The sequence below is a fragment of the Gopherus flavomarginatus genome, chromosome 2 (assembly GCF_025201925.1).
Source record: "Gopherus flavomarginatus isolate rGopFla2 chromosome 2, rGopFla2.mat.asm, whole genome shotgun sequence".
NCBI classification, from domain to species: Eukaryota; Metazoa; Chordata; order Testudines; family Testudinidae; genus Gopherus; species Gopherus flavomarginatus.
In genome coordinates this window covers 156,465,636-156,483,529 of record NC_066618.1, presented here as the reverse complement: position 1 = coordinate 156,483,529, position 17,894 = coordinate 156,465,636, and the positions used below count along the sequence as shown (strand labels likewise).

The 17,894-nt window shown below is 43.3% G+C and overlaps 1 protein-coding gene across 4 annotated transcripts in view; it reads left to right on the top strand.

The window, feature by feature from the left end:
- Positions 1 to 17,894, top strand: part of ANTXR1 (ANTXR cell adhesion molecule 1) — a 250,183-nt gene that overhangs the window by 87,035 nt on the left and 145,254 nt on the right. For all 4 annotated transcript variants that reach the window (XM_050940028.1, XM_050940026.1, XM_050940027.1 and 1 more), the window contains exon 13: positions 8,959 to 9,054. In XM_050940028.1, the coding sequence (XP_050795985.1) occupies positions 8,959 to 9,054 (96 nt within the window). The remainder of the gene's footprint in view (positions 1 to 8,958; positions 9,055 to 17,894) is intronic.

Sequence of the window (17,894 nt, the reverse complement as noted above, 5' to 3'; positions counted from 1 at the left end):
TCGATCCATCCTGCACCTATAAAAAAAAAACCCCTTGCTCATTACACAGCTTGAGACTCTGAAGCTGCAAATGACTCTTTGAGGGGAAAATCATGGAGTGATCTAATGCCTAGCCAGGAAGCGAGCACCTTCACAGCAGCTGACAGTCCTGGGCAGCGTTTCACATTCAGAAAACGGTGCAGTCCCAAATTGTTGGAGCAGCTGAGCTGAGACAAGCCTCGCTGTGGAATTCAGAACTCCTTGGAACTCTGTCTCAATGTACATGGGTGCCTGCGACTCACCGCACCTGACCCCAACTTGGGGAAGATGGAAGGCCTTATAGATTAGAGACCTGCCTTTAATGAGGCAGTCGCCACACTGCGGTGGAGGTGACAGGGTGACCAGTAACAAATTGCCTGGGATGTCTGGTGAGGAATAAGCTATTGTACGGGCCAACCACTTCAGAAACCATAAGAACTACACTTATATTCCAGTTCTTCCATGGGTGTATCTCCCATTAAGGTTGACTCAACCTTCACTCAATTTTAGAAGTAAAACTGGCAGGAAAAAGGACTCTTTGCAACTCTTCATTCAAATAGGTTTTGTGGCCATTTGGAAAACAGACAAAACTTAAACCACTTTCAAATGTTAAGCAATGGTGGATGGATTTGATCTTTAAACAACAACAACAACAACAACAAAAACCCATGTGACTCTGAAAAGCACTGCAGACTATATTAAAAACAACAGCCTCCCTTCACTCTGGGGTTATTTTCTTCAATACAATTCCTTTCAAAATGAATTTTTCAATTCTGACTCTGTTCTGGACTGTAGAATGAAGGCTTTGCCAATTATCAGTGTTCCTAAGTCTACTGGCAATTAAGGTGAACTGCACTGTTGTATCAATAGAAGCTTTGTGAAATGCAAACTACATTTAATGAGCATTTTCCTAGGCCCTTGACCTGTATCTTATTAGTTGAGGGAGTGCTTTGTGGGGACTATAGGGCATATGGTCTCAGATTTGTTTTTAAAATAAATTGCTCTTACTTACTTTATGCTGCAAATATAATTTGCATTGACTTTTTCTGCTAATACAGATCACACTAGGAGTTGAATTGCTGAAATTGGTCTGCTCACTAACATTGCTAGGTAGATTATTTTATTAGCATCCACCAGCATGTGAGGTACTCCACAGAAAACATGCTCATGCCCTGTGCCACTTACAAGCTAAGGTCCTTGCTGGAGCTGGTCTGAATCAGAAAGAAAAGTTACTATTTTTTTATGGAACAGGTATTCCCCCCGCAAATTGATCCATCTTGAAACATCTTGCTTCTATGACATTGAATAATTTCATTTCAATTATATTCAAACATAAAATATGAAATATAATGCATACATATAATATTTAATATATTAATATAACATTTTAGCAAAATACTACTTTTAAAAGTCAAAACAAAATTAATGGAAATGATAACATCAAAACAAAACCTTTTTACCTGACAAACAAAATGTTTCAACACTATCAAAACAAAATGAGAAAATCATATTGATTCCTTCTGAAACTTCCCCCATCTAAATTTTTCTTGAAATCAACACATTCCCACAAAATCTTTTAATTTTGAGAAAATGGCATTTTCCATTTTAAAAAAAATATATTTTAACCAGCTCTAGTCGTGATCCTGCAGGTGGATCTGTGCATTCGTGTGGAGTTCAGTGGGGTCCGTGCAGGCAAACTGGGCCACCAGCATACATCCAGTTGAAGGACTGGGGCTGCAGGAGTGAATCTGAGAGGCAAGTGAGAGAAGATTCTTTTGAAGTTTTTCCCATCACTCCTCTAGTACAGTTTCTAATTTACTTGGCGTCACATACAACTATGGAGAGACAAGACATTCAGAACTGTTATTTTTCTTCCTTCCGCAGCCCATCAACAAAAACACTAACCATTGTGAGAAAAATCTGTTCTTCCACTGTCATTTCTATGGCTTCTATTACTTCACCAAAGAAATGGATGTAGCATATTTTTACTAAGGGTTGGCCTATGCACATATTTGCATCATAAGAACTAAATGCGTTTTAGTTCATATTTTTGGTTGTTTCGATGCAGGTGTGTGTGTGGACAACAGACTCTGATTTTTAAACAAAAAGTGTAGTATTATCCAGATAGATGAGGGACATGAGATAATATCTTTTATTATTATCCACTCAAGAGAGATCAAAATACATTGCTTTTGTTCCAGAATAATAATGCCCACACTCAGGCTTGCATGGAAAAGATGTTAGTTATTTCAGTGCAAGCTTGTGAGTAGACTGGCCCTAAGAGAAGCAGGTTGCCACACAGAACTTCTCTGCTTCCATCCCACAGCACTCACTTAATGCCAGGATAAAAGGAATGGGTTGGGAAGTGTAACAACCTCTGTAAAATAAGATAATAAAAATGCTTATCTTCTGCTGCAAACAAAGTGCTGAGACTTAGCAGCTGTGAGGCCCAGCTCATTTTGATCAGAGCTGCTCCTTGCTGCAAGGCTGTTAATCTTTTAGAACTGTAGCACCTGAAGTCTGATTAGGCCTGATAAAGTAACAAAGGTCAACATGACTAGAGTTGAAGTATGCAGCTGCTCACTAGTGCATGGTCCTATTTCAGCCTCTAGCATAGAAAGAGCGGGGCATTTAATACTGGTACTTGTTGCTTTGCAAGAGGAATGATAGCAATTACTGGGTACTCTCTCCGTTAGGGTAGTGGATGGTTCTGAGGGTGGAAAAATGGAACATGAAGTCATTTGCCCCTAGATGGCTAGCTTATATCCAGACCAGGAGGAAGTCATTCATGATCCTGATGTAAAGCCCAGTCAATGTGAGTCTTTCCATTGCAGCAGGCCCTATGTCTGAGGCCTGTTCTGTAGCTCAGGGGGGAAATGTCTTGGTAGATCTCAGGGGATGTCTACCCAGAAATCGGAGGCATGACTGCAGCATGGATCAACACAACCTGAGCTGGCTTTGTTCTAGCTAGCTCAAAGAACAATAACACTGTCCGTTCTGCCCTAGCTTCACTGCTATGGTTACCTCAGCTAGCCAAATAGGGTGACCAGACAGCAAAAGTGAAAAATCAGGACAAGGGTGGGAGGTAATAGGAGCGTATATAAGAAAAAAGACCCAAAAATTGGGACTGTCCCTATAAAATCGGGACATCTGGTCACCCTACAGCTAGATCAAAGCTAGCTTGGGTAAGCTGCCGTCACAACTGATTACATTGTAGACACACCCTCCATTGAGTTCTCACTGGAGAGGTGTGGATCTCAGGAAAACCACCTGAAAATCTATAGAATTCATCATTAAAGCCTATAGTCTTTAATAAGGAGGCTGAATTTTGTGTAGGTTTTTTGTAACCATTCTACCAAATTATATAGTGGAGATACAATTCCTTATTGAATTATATAGGAAAGAGATGGGGGGAAAGAATGGCTTTGTGGTTAAGCATGGCCCTGCGGCTCAGGAGATCTGGATTCCTCTCTTAGCTCTTCCAGGGTGGCCGGGGGGGGGGGCAAGTGGGGCAATTTGCCCCAGGCCCTGGGCCCTGCAAGGGCCCCCACGAGAGTTTTTCGGGACCTCTGGAGCTGGATTCTTCACTCGCTCCAGGGGCCCCAGAAAACTCTCGCGGGGCCCGGGCCCCCAGAGCTTCTTCTGCCCTAGGTTGTCGTCGGCAATTTGGCGGCAGGGGGTCCTTCCGTTCCAGGTCTTTGGTGGCTGGAGGTCCTTCCGCTCCGGGGCAGAAGGACCCCCTACCGCCAAATTACCACTGAAGCGGGACCCACCGCTGAAGTGCTGGGTCTTTGGCGGTAATTCGGTGGCCGAATTACCACCAAAGCGGGGGCCTCCCTGCTGCCGAAGACCCCAGGCCCCCTGAATCCTCTGGGCGGCCATGAGCTCTTCTACCGACTCCTTATATGTCATTGGGAAATTTTGCAAAAGCTTAAGCACATGCTTAATTTGAAGCTTCTGGGCAGTCTCACTGAAGTAAAAATTAAGCATGTGTAAGTATTTGCAGGATTAGAGCGTTTTCCTCTCCTACCTCAGTTCCCCATTTGTCTCGTACTATATTTTTGTACAGCACCTAGCACTTGATGTTAGCAGGGCCTGTAGCAGTCCCACAATACAAATAACAGAGGATGCTCCAAAAGACTACACAAAGGTTCTCACCTTTTAAATTCAGTTTGGGTTTTTCCATAGGGCATATCACTTCATAGCAAGGTAGACTAGATTATGTGTGCTGGGTGAGCCTAGAGCAGGTATTTTGTGGTCATGTCCCTCACCAAGTTGGCTGCCTGCTACTCAAGAAGTGCACACAGCATGTGATCAAAGCAAACTGGAATCTAAAAAGAGCACATTCAGTGAGTTTTCATTTCCTTTTTATTGGACCAGATTGTTTCACCAGATTGTTTCAAAAGTTAATGCATATGTGATAAAAAGAATGATAGATGTCAGCTGTCACTTCCATAATGAAAGCTGTCCCCAGTGAAGTCAGATGGAAATGGGGCTTCACAATAAGAGCCGTCTAAATCTGTGGTGAGAAGGCGGCTCACCCATAATCCTCTCTTTCCCTTTACATCAAAAAAGGAAATTAAACAACAGAGAAGTTTCTCCTTTCTCTCCAGAGAAAAATCATGGGGGTGGGGGTATCATTCAAAGCTGTGTGTGGGATTTTCAGAAACACTAAATCAAGGACCAAGTACTGATTTTGCCCCAGATCCCTAAATGGCCCCCTCAAGGATTGAACTCACAACTTAGCAGGCCAATGCTCAAATCACTGAACTCTCTCTCCCCTCTGGCCCAAGTCTGCTCACACCAAGCTAATGATTAAATTCCCACGGACTTCAATGAGTATTGGAGTTAGGCCAATTCTAAGTGTTTGAGGAAATCCCCCTCACTGTCTAAGCGGTGTGATGGAAGCACATGTGGACATACCTGAGCTACCTTTGATCTAGCTTGATCCAATAACAATAGCAGTGAAGCCGCAGCAGCATGGACTGTCAAAGCCCTCCTGGGACTTCAGGTGCGTAGTTGAGCCACCTTCATCATGCTATAACCTTGTAGTGCCTCCATTTTCTCTCTCTCTCTAAAATAGTGATAATACTCATCTCGATGCCGTATTGTGAGAGTTTAGAGATAAGACACAACTGTTGAATATGGAACTGAATTTTCAATCTACTCTAAACTTCTGATTCAGATTCCTCTCTTATGAACACACCTGAGTACCATGGGATCCTTAAAGACCAGCACTTAGATGATAAGTTCTTTGTTGCAGGGACCATCTTTTTTTTTTTTTTTGTACAGCGCCTAGCACAAAGGGATCCTGGTCCATGACTGGGGCTGCTCGGCACTATGATAATACAAATAATAAATAATAAGTGATTGGGACCTCAGTTTTACTTCTTGTCTGACAGATGGGCACCTCCAGTGGCACAGCACCCACTAACACCAGACTGAAATGTTGATGCAGAATAGAATCCCAAAATAGAACTTAAGTGAAAAGTTTCCCTTATAGAAAAAACTTCCACAGCTACCCTGCATTTATGGATCCTGCCGTACATTTTTAACATGTGTGCGTTTTACTGTAAAGTACATTCTTTCAACTATTGATGTCGCTAAGCCAAGAATTCTTGGATTTGATTATGATTTTTCAGGGTAGGGGGAGGAAGGAATCTATTAGAAAATGCCTCCAATATGTTTTCTATAAGATTTCCTATTAATAGAGCAAATTTATGTTTTACAATATATTCCAGTGTTTGTTTTCATTGTCCTTCCACTGCCAACAACACTCTGCAGCATTTTCTGGCTTTGCTGGACTCTTTGGCAGTGAAAATATGGTTTCATCTCACATCTGCCTTGCTGTCTCTACCAACATATTTGTTTCAAAGTCTGGATGTCAGAGTCCTACCATGTAAAATCTGCAGCACATTAGAAGCTAATTTTTTTTTAATTATTTGGTATCATAGCAAGACATTTAAAAATAAAAGACCATTCCAGGTATAGTTGGTGCATCTGAACAGTTGTCAAGGAGTAAATTACACAAGTTTTACACCTAGGCTAGTGTTTGATAGAGGTTTTTACAGTTGTCTCAGCAGTCTGGATTTGCTCAATCACTCAGAACTGATGTAGATTTAAACAAAAGGCTGATCACTCTTATTTTTAATGTTTTGTGTTGGAGTACAGAGTGCACAGTATTTATAGGCTGAGAATATCAGTAAATTGGTAAAATAAAAAATATATTTCAGAAGTTGTAGTCACAAACTCTAGATTCAATTTTTTGAAGTTTGTAAAAATTAAAACCAAAATTTTTCAAGGTAGCATTTTTGGTGGGTGCATCAGATCAAATCCTGCAATCCTCACTGAGACAAAGCTGAACTTCAGTAAGAGTAATTGCCTGAGTAAGGATGTGAAGATTTTGCATACAGAATCCTTCCAAATCTGTCAGGCTGATTCTTTGTTTTGAGATACAGTATAACATCTGGCAACTTAAGATACCTAGCACAAAACCAGATGTGATAGAGTAATGTAGCAGGGTATTTACAAGCAATTGCAAAAGAAAAATCTAAAAACAAATTGTGATTAACAGGTTATAAAAAGCTCTAATTTTTCTTTGTTTTGCAGCAATCAGATTGTAGGCTATTGTTAATGAAAAGTTTTTTTGTGAGCTACAGGCAGCAAAGAAGTGATGGGAGCTAAGAGCAATGAGAGCCTAAAGATTTCCTGACTCTGTTTCTTCTGTGCTTCCCTGGCAGCTAATGCAATGGGGAGACAGGGGGTGGGGTATCTTTTCTGGAATGCCCAGCACTCAGTAGCTACCAGTGAGAGCACAGTGGGTGAGATTCTGTGTTGTGCCTTTAACGGTGAAGCTAAGAACATAAAGCCTAGGGAGAGAACAGGGTGGGCTATGGTGGCTTTAAGCCAACCTTGTGTCCTTCTGATCCAGGGCTACTGGAGGGATCGTAGAGATCCCCAGCATATATTAGAGGGTTTAGTTGGGGTCCCGTGAAAGGTTTGGGGAGATTTTTCTTTTGCCTGAGCTGTCTCTCTCCATCTCTCTATGTTTGAGGGATTGGGTTGCCAGTTTTCTAGCAATTATTTTTAAATTCCAAACAGGTTTGAGAAACCTTCCTGATCCAGCTCACACTGCTGACAATAACATTGTGATCCGTGATCAGCCAGCCAATGAATGACAGCTACTTTAATAAACACCTGGATAACAGAGCCTCCAGAACCCTCTAGTTCAAACTGATGTCACAAGAGGCCTCCATAAGAAGTTATAATCTTGGTCTTTTTAAAAAAAACCCATCTGGCTCTTTAGACCAAAAACATCTCAGCTGGACTCCAGCCAAAGTCAATTGCCTGCTTGCTGATCCCAAAGCCTGATGATAGAAGGCAGGAATGGCATAGAAACACTGGCTTATCTCAGGAAGCTAAGAGCTTATCCCTCAAATTAAATCTGGAAGCAATGAGACATGTCATGTTCAATTTTGATCGCTGCAGTGAGTTGGATAGTGCAGAAGTTCTCAGTGTGGGATTTGCAAACAGGTGTCATGGGGCTGCAATTACCCTGTCCTTCCCATACTGCTAAAAGGGAGTGGGGTTGCAGCTGGATGGGAGGGGAATCCTTAGGAGGGAAGATAGGCAGGGGCGACTCTTATGTTTTTTGCCACCCCAAGCATTGCCGTCAGGTGGCTTTCAGTGGCATGCGTGCGGGAGGTCTGCTGGTAACACGGATTCAGCGGCACCTGCGGGAGGTCCGCCGGTCCCATGCCTTCAGCATACCCGCTGCCAAATTACCGCCAAAACCACGGGACCGGTGGACCTCCCGCAGGCATGCCTCCGAAGGCAGCGTGACTGCTGCCCTCACAGCGACCAGCAGGGCGCCCCCCATGGCTTGCCACCCTAGGCACACGCTTGGAGCGCTGGTGCCTGGAGCCGCCTCAGGAGATAAGGTTCTGATATGGAAAAGATTGAAAACCTACTGGGTTACTTTGGGTGTGCACCACTGCCATCTACTGATTGGTTTCAGAACTGCCCAACTCTGTGATGTAGTCCCTACACTTCTAATAGCGAATGCACTACTGGAAGGTGCTGAGATACTGTGCTGATGAGCACTGTCTAAGAACTGATATAGAATAGAATAGAAGAGCTAATAAGCTTCACCTTTAGCTCCACCTTTTGGAGCAGGAGGATCTGAGTTCTATTCCCAGTCCTGCCAATCAATTCCCAGTGGTCATGACACGTAGTAGGATGACAACTGCAGAATCCTGTGTGGCTACAGACCATTTAAATGGTATTTTGAGCTGCTTTTGAGCCAGAATAGCCTTTCACCTCAAAAAAACCACTGTCGTGAACTCATTTAGATGTGATGGATAAATCAACTGTGGGACTGGGTGGCTCAAGGCCTTGGTCATAGTGGTCAAATACCTTCCCCCTCTATGGTTAAATCTGGTTACCACCTGGCTGCTGTTCAGAGGTCTATAAGAAATGAACTGGTGGTCTCAGTCCATTGCAGAGCAGGCGCAAGCGTCCATATCACTCTAGAAACCAGCTCTGATTGGTCCCCTTTGTTGTCATTCTCCACTGAGAGGCCAAGAATTCCTTTCTTGCCCCTGGAGTTGGATCCTCTTGCATAGCTGCTGCACCTGTCCTCTGAATAAAGAGATGCTCTCCTTCTGCAGAGCTATGAGGACATCAGCTTCTACTAGCACTGAAGTGATTATGTGATGACTTGGAGGAGGGAAGTGTCGGGGGGCGGGAATGGGCGGGGGGAAATTATGCTTTGTCAGTAAAAATAAACTCAATGTGCACGGGCCTCTCAGGGTAATTACTGGGCTCAAAGGACTCCGTGAACTCTTACAAATGCAGGATGCTTTGTAGGTGGTGGGGATGGAGGAGTTTGTATTTATCTCCTGCTGCAGCTCACATTCTCTTTGTCTCTCCCCCTTGCAGTCTGATGGGACCATCTTGGCCATTGCCTTGTTGATCCTCTTCCTTCTCCTGATGCTCGCTCTGCTCTGGTGGTTCTGGCCTCTCTGCTGCACTGTGGTAAGTCCCCACTTCCACCTCAGTCTGTCTGTAGCAGTAACCGCACTGTCAGGGGCATGGTGTGAAAGAACAGCAGAGGTGCTGGCATGGTCAGCAGACATAGAAGGCTGACAAGCAGTAGCCTCTGATAATCAAACTGCAAAACAAGAGACACTGCTGTGGATTCAAGCCCAGTGATAATTTAGTGTGCATCCGGGGAAGTGAGGGGGAGGATTTTTATTACCAGGAATAAAAGTATTTCTGATTGACAGGCTCGTTTCTAAACACTTAAGTTCGTATTGGCATATTTTTTAATTAAATAGGAATGATCCAGGCAACATATCAAGCCAAATTCATCCCTGGAATAAGTCCACTGGATAAGATTCATTTGGCCCACCGTCTCCTTTGGCATCCACCCATATAAAAGCAACATTGTTTCCAAATGTATCCATGCTTATGGTTCTCCAAAGGATTCTGGGATGAAGTGTGTAATTCATCAGTCTATTTACAGTAGATGCAAAGGTCACTCAGTGCATCAGAACAGTAAATAGGCCATGGAGTTACAGTAGAGGAGCAGGTTCAGAGAGGAATGAAACTAGCCCAGGATGCTCTGCTGAATCAACATTTCTACCTATGTGCACTTTGAGAGGATGATGGAAGATGAAATGCTAGCTACAGTGGAATGACCTTACAAGCCATGTTTCAAAGGAGGATCTATTTGGAAAACACCACAGATGAAATTCTATCGGAATGAAAAACCAGTGGGAGTTTTGCATTTTAATCCAGTGGGACTAGGATTCCACCCCACATTTGCACATGCAAAGTGGATAATTGAAAGTGCAAATGGATAGCTAGGTACATTGTGTGTGCAATGGTTGTTTGTGCACACAAAAGCCTAGCTGTGCTGAGTACAAACCCGCCTGGATGCTGAGGGTACATACTCAGGGCAGCTAGCCACTGCCATTGCCTGTTGCTACACTACTATTTTTAGCACAGTTGCTCAATGAGTCCGTGTACAAGTTTGTCTACACGAGCTGGGAATCATATCCTTGGCTCCTAGTGTAGACAGAGCCTGAACCTGACCCCACTCTCAGCATGTGCATCCTTCTCATTTCTGTGCCATAGCTTCTTTAAATACAGGGGCAAGGACAGTGTTTAAATGAGGTACTGGGCCACGCCTCTGACATCTAAGACCAGTCTCAGCTTTACCGCGGCTTTCTGGAAGGCTATGTGGAAGAATCCAGCAATTTGCTTGGTTCTCAGTCTGGACTGCAGCCAGCCAAAGCGTTTGGAACCAAGAGTTGGAGGCAGGGGAAAAACAGGAAATATGCTAGAAAGATGCAAGAAGCAATGTTAAACTTGAGGAAAAGGAGGAAACATAATGTGTGAGTCTGTGGTAACTCTAAAAAGCCATAAAATTATATTTTACACCCACTCCCTCCAACTTGTCAGTCGTGAATAACAAAAAGTTATACGTACTCTGGCACTCATCTACTCCCACATGGATCTGTAAAATTAGGCTCCATTCCTTTCCAGTTAAATTGATTTAAAAAAAATATACAAACAATCTAGTGAAAGACCTGGCAGGGATATTAACATGGAGAGCGACATTCTCTTAGTACCCCATCCTCCAGTCCTCACTCAGAGCAAGATTCTAATACTCTGGGCCAAAGGCCAAATCCTCATCTGACGTAAATTGGTATAGTTTCATTGACGTCAATGGAGCTGTGCTGATTTACGCCGGCTGAGGATCTGATTTTGTTGCTCACACCGGATAATGTCTTACTCCACGAGTGGTCCCACTGTAGTTAGTAGAGGTATGTCTACACAGCAATGATAAGAGTCCCACACCAAGTCTCAAAGCCCAGGTCAGCTGACCAGCTCACAGGGTTCAAGCTGTGGGGCTTGAAATAGCATTGTGGACATTTCAAGCTCAGGCTCTGAAACCCCATAATTGAGGAGGATCTCAGAGCCGAGGCTTCAGCCTAAGCCCCAGTATCTACACTGCCATTTTTAGCCCTGCAGCCTGAGCCCCATGACCCATCAGCTGTCCTGGGCTTTGGGACTTGCTGCCATGTAGACATACCCTGGGACCCACATGGCTTTCAATGCTGGTTGGCATGAATGAGGCTTTCAGAGTCTGGCCCTCAGTTTCTACCCTCTCTGAAGTCAATATAAGTTTTGACTGAGAGAAATGAAGCCCTAAGTTTCCATCCCTGCTTCCCTACAGTAGATCCTAAAGGACTCAACAATGACAATTCCTTTCTTTGACACGATTCCAGCATCTGTGACTTTTCCTTTCCCTCAGGGACAATAAACTTACAAGCCATTGTAATCTTCCATGGGAGAAACCGGCCTTGACTTGACTGTGAGAAGTGCTCCAGGTTAGATCAATTTTATCTAAGATCACTAAGTTTGACCTAACTCCTTTTTCCTAGTAGAGATTCAGGGTAACACCTTATAGCTCGTTGAGTTGTACCCTTGCTAGGTCTAACACCTAGGCAGGAGCCTAGGCTACAACCCAGCCAGCTAATATCAAGCCACAGGTGTAACCTTGCATCTCTATTGGAAAAAGGTGACATTTAGGTCATGCTAACTAAGCCCAAATTAAACTTCACTTCTTTTCCTATCAAGACAAGGACAATGAGATTACACGCATACTTTCCACCACAGAGAGGGCTGTGGAGGGTGTGGGCAATGAAACACCAAGCACATAAGCTGGAATGAAAAGAAAAATTGCCACTCTGGGGATTGTATAAGAGTCAAACATGCAGCTAGTCAAGGAAATAATAGCCAGGAACAGTGCACTCCTTGGAGTAGGCCACATTCTGTTCTTGGTTATACCAGAGTGAGTCTGGAGTAATTCCACTGGAGTTATTCCAGATTTATGCCCAAATAAATGAGAACAGAATCTGGCCCTGTGTGAGCAAAGGTGGTGAGAGGCAGAAAAAGGACATTCCTTCAGCTTGTTTCCTTGTTGCAGTTCCTGCATTCGTGCTAGGGGATATAAAATAATATGGACCTACTGAATGTAGAATGAGGTTAAACCAATTTATTTTATCTAGCACCCACCTTTCCTCCAGGTGTCCCACAGCACTTTACTGACATTAACTCTACTAATAGCTTCATCAGTCAGGCAAGGGTTATCCAGACACAGAAAGGCCAAATTATCAAACATGCCTATTAATTTTTGAGTGTCCGATTTTGACACATCTTGTAGGGGCCTGATTTTCAGAAAATGCTGAGCACCTGTCCTCTGAAAATCAGACCCTTATGATTTGCTTTCAGTTGAGCAGCCAAAAATGGAATTGCCCCAAATCATTGAAAGTTTAGGCCCACGAGTCCTGACTCCCAGTCCCCTCAAACACTCTGTAACTGACTGAATATTGGAGGCACTATTCTTTTTTTTTGCCTCAGGTAAACTGAAATATTCTCCCCCCTCCTCCCCCCCCCCCCTTATCTTTTCGCTGGTCATAGAATCATAAAATGTAGAGCTGGAAGGGACCTCGAGAGGTCATCAAGTCCAGCAGGACCAAGTAAGCCTAGACCATCCCTGACAGGGGTCTATCCAGCCTGTTCTTAAAAACCTCCAATGATGGGGATTCCACAGCCTCCCTTGGTAACCTGTTCCAGAGGTTAACTACTCTTAGAGTTAGAAAGTTTTTTTCCTAATATCTAACCTAAATCTCCCTTGCTGCAGATTATGATCATTAGTTCTTGCCTACCTTCAGTGGACATGAAAAACAATTGATCACAGTCTCTTTATAAGAGTTCTTAATATATTTGAAAACTGTTGTTAGGTTATCCTCCTCAGTCTTCTTTTCTCAAGATTACACATGCCCCTTTTTTAAAGCCTTTCCTCATAGGTCAGTTTTTCTAAACCTTTTATCATTTTTGTTGGTCTCTCTGGACTCTCTCCAATTTGTCCACATCTTTCTTAAAGTGTGGAGCCCAGACACAATACTCCAGATGAGGCCTTACCAGTGCTGAGTAGAGCAGGACAGCTACCTCCTGTGTCTTACATATGGCATTTCTGTTAATGCACACCAGAATGATATCAGTCTTTTTTACAATTTTATCAGCTCTCAGATCTGCAGGAGGAGGTTGGTTCTCCCCATCTAAGGAGAAATATTGCTTTAAATCTGGGTCCTTCCTTAGGCAGTTGGATCATAACAAGGCTTGCTGGATCTGACAACTAGTAATGACTTTTTTTGTTTGTTTGTTTGTTTCTGCAAATAGATTTCACCTAGATATTCATTCTGAAGAAAATGGGTTAGACATTTGGGGGCAACACCCATTGAACTTGGCCCAATTTATCTGCCTAATCGGTTCAGAAAATCAGCCTAGGAAAAAGGAGTGCCCTTTGCAGATTCTAGAATGTCATTTGCGTTCCCTGTGGAATTGCATGTCAGCTCCATTCATCTGCAAACTGCGTCACAAGTCAAAATGGGGTTAATTAATGGAAGGTTTTGGTTCTTAATCCCTGGGGTCTAGTCTCCCCTAAACACATGGAGGAGTTTGGCATGAACCACAATTAATATTAAATGAAGTTAGCCACATGTCTGTTTTTGCACTTCAACATGAGAATAAAAGACAGACATAATCTCAGATCTGAAAATAGAAACTGTTTCCCACCCCAAATTTTAGAAGGGTTCATATTAAGATGCCTGGATTTGTTCTCACCCTCATGGAATTGGTCAGATTTAAAGGTGGACTAATTGGCTTCCTTGCTGGAACTGATTCCCAGTAAGGTCCAGTTGTTTTTCCCCTCCCCTGAGAGTCTGGAGAGGGCTCTAGTTAAGGTAACGGAGAAAGGCAGCTTTCTGAACCTCAGGCTTCTACTCTGATTGGAACCTTAGAACCACAGCCAAGATTTTCTAGTGTCTCGTGATTTGGCTCCCCAATTTAAGACATCTCAAAGGGGCCTGACTTTTCAGAAATAGCACAGCATCCACTCTCAGGCCCCTGAATGTGACTTTGGTTGGACACCCAAAAACTGAAGGCATATCTATGCTGAGAACACCTGTCATAGACATTAGAACTGAAACACACCTGCTAGGCCTTGATGCCCAATCCATCTCCTCTAACTCCACCAGTGCAGATTGGTCCCTATAATCCATTCTCTGATGCTCTGTCCTGTCTAGCTCTAAATGTCTTGAACCACTGGGCTTTCACCAGTTTGAAAATAATAATAAAAAAAATTAGGGGTTTTACAGTGGCTACAAAGTATCAGTGTTCTATAACTTTCCATATGAAGAAGGGTCAAATTCCCCCTCAGGTAATACCATTCTCCTTTCCTAAATTACTGCTGTACTTTCAGCTAGATACAGCCTTCTTCACTTCCTGCCTTAAACTGTTTGTGTAGCTATGAAATATCTGTTGTGCTCCACCCAAGAGGCAGTGGTAAATGATGTGATGCCTCTATATCACTTATTTATCACATAGCGCTGTAAGGAGTTAGTATGAACAGCATTCCAAGCAGGTGGAGATCCTACTCAGCTTGTGACACTGTGAAGACACACTGGATAGGATTCAAGTTTACCCTCAGTTCCTGGAGTTTGCCTTTATTGCTAACCGAAATAATGATGCAACTCACATCTCTTCCAGAGAGCGGCTAATTGTTGTGGGGTGTTTTTTCCTGTAGGGCCTCCTCTGTCCTAGTCCTGGTTCCCTCTGCCTCAGCAACTCAGGGCCTGATTCTCCATCTTCTCGGTGCCATTTACACCTGTGCAAAATTGGTGTAAAATTTGGATTTAATAGGATTTTACACCCACACCCCCTAGACAGAGGAGAATCAGACACTCAAGCTCTTTTGTACTTCTAGGTTGTAACTGATCATGCTTGCCTGCTCTAATAGAGGGCAGGTCAGCAGAAAGAGCTGCATTTCTCTGCATGATGCTAGCACCTGACATCAGGGCAAGTCAGCAAAGAGAGCTCTGCATCCGTCAGTTTACAAGCATGTTGAGAACATTTGGTGAAAGATAGCATAAAGACAAAGAATCAGTTTATTGCCCTGAATTTTCTCACAGCTAAACGTGCAAAAGGGCTGACAGCAAATCTCACAGCTTTTTCCTGTGCCAAGAAAAGCCAATGACCACACTCTCCACCTGCCCTTGCTACCTTTTAAACAAAAGAGCCATAAGGAAGCATTATCATAACATGATGATGAAGCAGAAGCCCTCAGGTGTCTATGGGTTAACTAGCTAATATGGTCGATGAACGATGGTCATTTCTCCCCATCAGAAACAGGGGCTATAGGAGCAAGTGACATCAAGAAAGAAAAAATAGCCTGGGGTTATAAAAACAATTACAACACACATGAACAAACACTTCAGCTTTGCCAAGCTAAACTAGGCTAAGCGTTTTGCTTGGCCAGGCACTCTCCCAGCTGATTGCATTCTGCACGCCCATGTGGTACACACTGATAGAGAGAGAGAGCTAAACTTCACAGCCCTGTACAAACCACAGCAGGCTCAATCCTCCTGTCCCAACATACTGAATTCGCATCCATCAACTACACTGGACCCTGTTTCTTCTCTGTATTGGGAAGTCACTTTATGCTTGTGCAAAGTGAGCAGGTGTAAAACACCGCCCGTCTGATTTGGCACCACTTTACATCCATTTCGTGTATGTGTGTCTGTGCACACATATAGCTCAAACCCATCTCTCTGGATTTCCAGCCCAATCTGAAGTCCCAAGAGTTTCCAATAACTTCAGCTATGCAAATGAATGTTTGGATACTTAGCTTGGCCAAATCTCCTGGGCCTGTTTGTCCTCAGACATATACCAGTGCAAACCAGGAGAAACTCCACTGAACTCAACAGTCTCACACAATATAAACAATGTGTGAGACAAGCCTAAGGCATCTTTCAGTGGTCATTAAAAGCCTCAAATTTTGGACCCTGATCTGAACTTCCACAGGTTGGATCTGGGGTTTTGGGTCTGCTTCAGAGCTTTAATCCACCAATGTGGCCAGAAATCCAAATATTTCTGATAATGGGGCTAGAAAAGCCTGCGCTGAGGACTATGGAACTTCTGCATGCACGGTCAGCGTTTGTGCTGTTAAAAGCCATTTTCCAGAGGTCTTGTCATCTTCATGTTCTTAAAACAAAGAGCACCACTTTGAATAAACCATCTTACTTAAACCCATAATTCCATCTCCAGAAACCAAGGTTCTATTTGATGTGGGCTCCTTCTCACCCATCAGAAGCTGAACTCCTTCACCAAGGCACTGGGTTGGTTTAACCCCCTTGGCAAACTATGCAGTGCCCTTTGATACACTCAGAGCCTGTGTATCTGAGATATTCAAAAGTGCTGACTCATGGAACCCGTGGTCTAGACCTGCCAGAGAATAAACACACTCAGGTTAAGCAAGCAAACTCCTCCACGATCTTGTGTCTTTGTGCCTTGGATCCCTTGCAGGATTGGAAATCTGCTTATTTGTTCTTTCTCTTTGTCCTCCCTGAGCCATTTAGCAAACCTGAAAATTCCTACAGCCTGGGCGTGTTTTATGAGCTGCAGAGAAATAATAAAAGGAAGAACCCATTCTCCTTGAGTATGCTTCCAATACAAATAACAAGTCTAACTTGATAAATACCTGGTCAAGTGGATTGGGCAGTTGATAGGTACTCATGGGAGTTGAGTTATACTGACAGCTGTCACTGACCTTGGGGAAATCACTCTCCTAATCTATTCTTATCTATATAGGTTCTTATATCATCCGTATCACCACAGTATCCGAGCACCTTCCAGTTGTGCATTAAGTGACGTGATTATTATCTGTTGACAGTTCATTCTTTCTCATCCTCTCCCCAGAAGGCAGAATTGTTTGTGGAGTGTAATGATTTGTTTTGGTAGGGTTTTTTCTGGAAAGGGGTAATTTTATATACACACACACACACACATCCACACTGCTCTGTGTTTATGTTAGAGAAGGCATGTCAAAGAAGCGTGCCTGGCACTTGCAGTGTACCACTTCCTATGTAACCTAACTCCTAATGCTCAGAATGACAACGTGCATGAGGGGTTGCAGGGAGAGTGAAGAACCCAGACGGTAGCGGAGTGCAGGAATGTGAGGCTGATTCAAAGGAAGGCATGTTATTGTGCGCAGTAGGGGCCCAGGGAGATGGGAAGGAAGGGGAGTCTTGTTTCTCAGTCACAGGCCAATACAAAGGGTGTTAGCACCGGACAACTATGTTGTAACTTTGTTCCCCAGCTCAGTTTTATTCATAATACAATCTAAATGGTGCTCCAAACAACAGCTTTACTCCATATTTGGTTCCAATGAATCATTTCATCAGATTCTCTTCCAAGAAGTTTTCCAGGATTTTTTCTTGTTGCTTTCTATGCAAACCCTAATGATTTAGGTGTAGTTGTGCTGATAAAAATCTGGCTTGTTTATCAGGATAACAGAGTGAATTTATAATCCTGCTGGTCCTGAACTTTTTAACCCTGCTCAGCAATCAGTGCTCATCTCATATTCTCTCTATATGGTCTGGATCTGTGTGATAGCAGAATGCCATCAACATACAGTGTAAACAATACAGCAACACACTGTGCAACCAATATGAGGAGCAATCAGAGTACAACCAAAATACAGCACAAACAATACATTATGAATTTAGAATACAGTTAACATACAAACAATATACAGTGCAATCAGAATACAATCAACATGCAAAGCAAACAGTACAGTAACACACTGCAAACTATATAGAGCAACCAAAATACAGTCAACACGCTGCAGTCAATGTACAGTTCAACATGAACACAATCAGAACTGTGCAAACAAGATAAGTACAAACAGAATGCAATCAACACAAAGTGTACGCCGGGATAGGCAACCTTTCAGAAGTGATGTG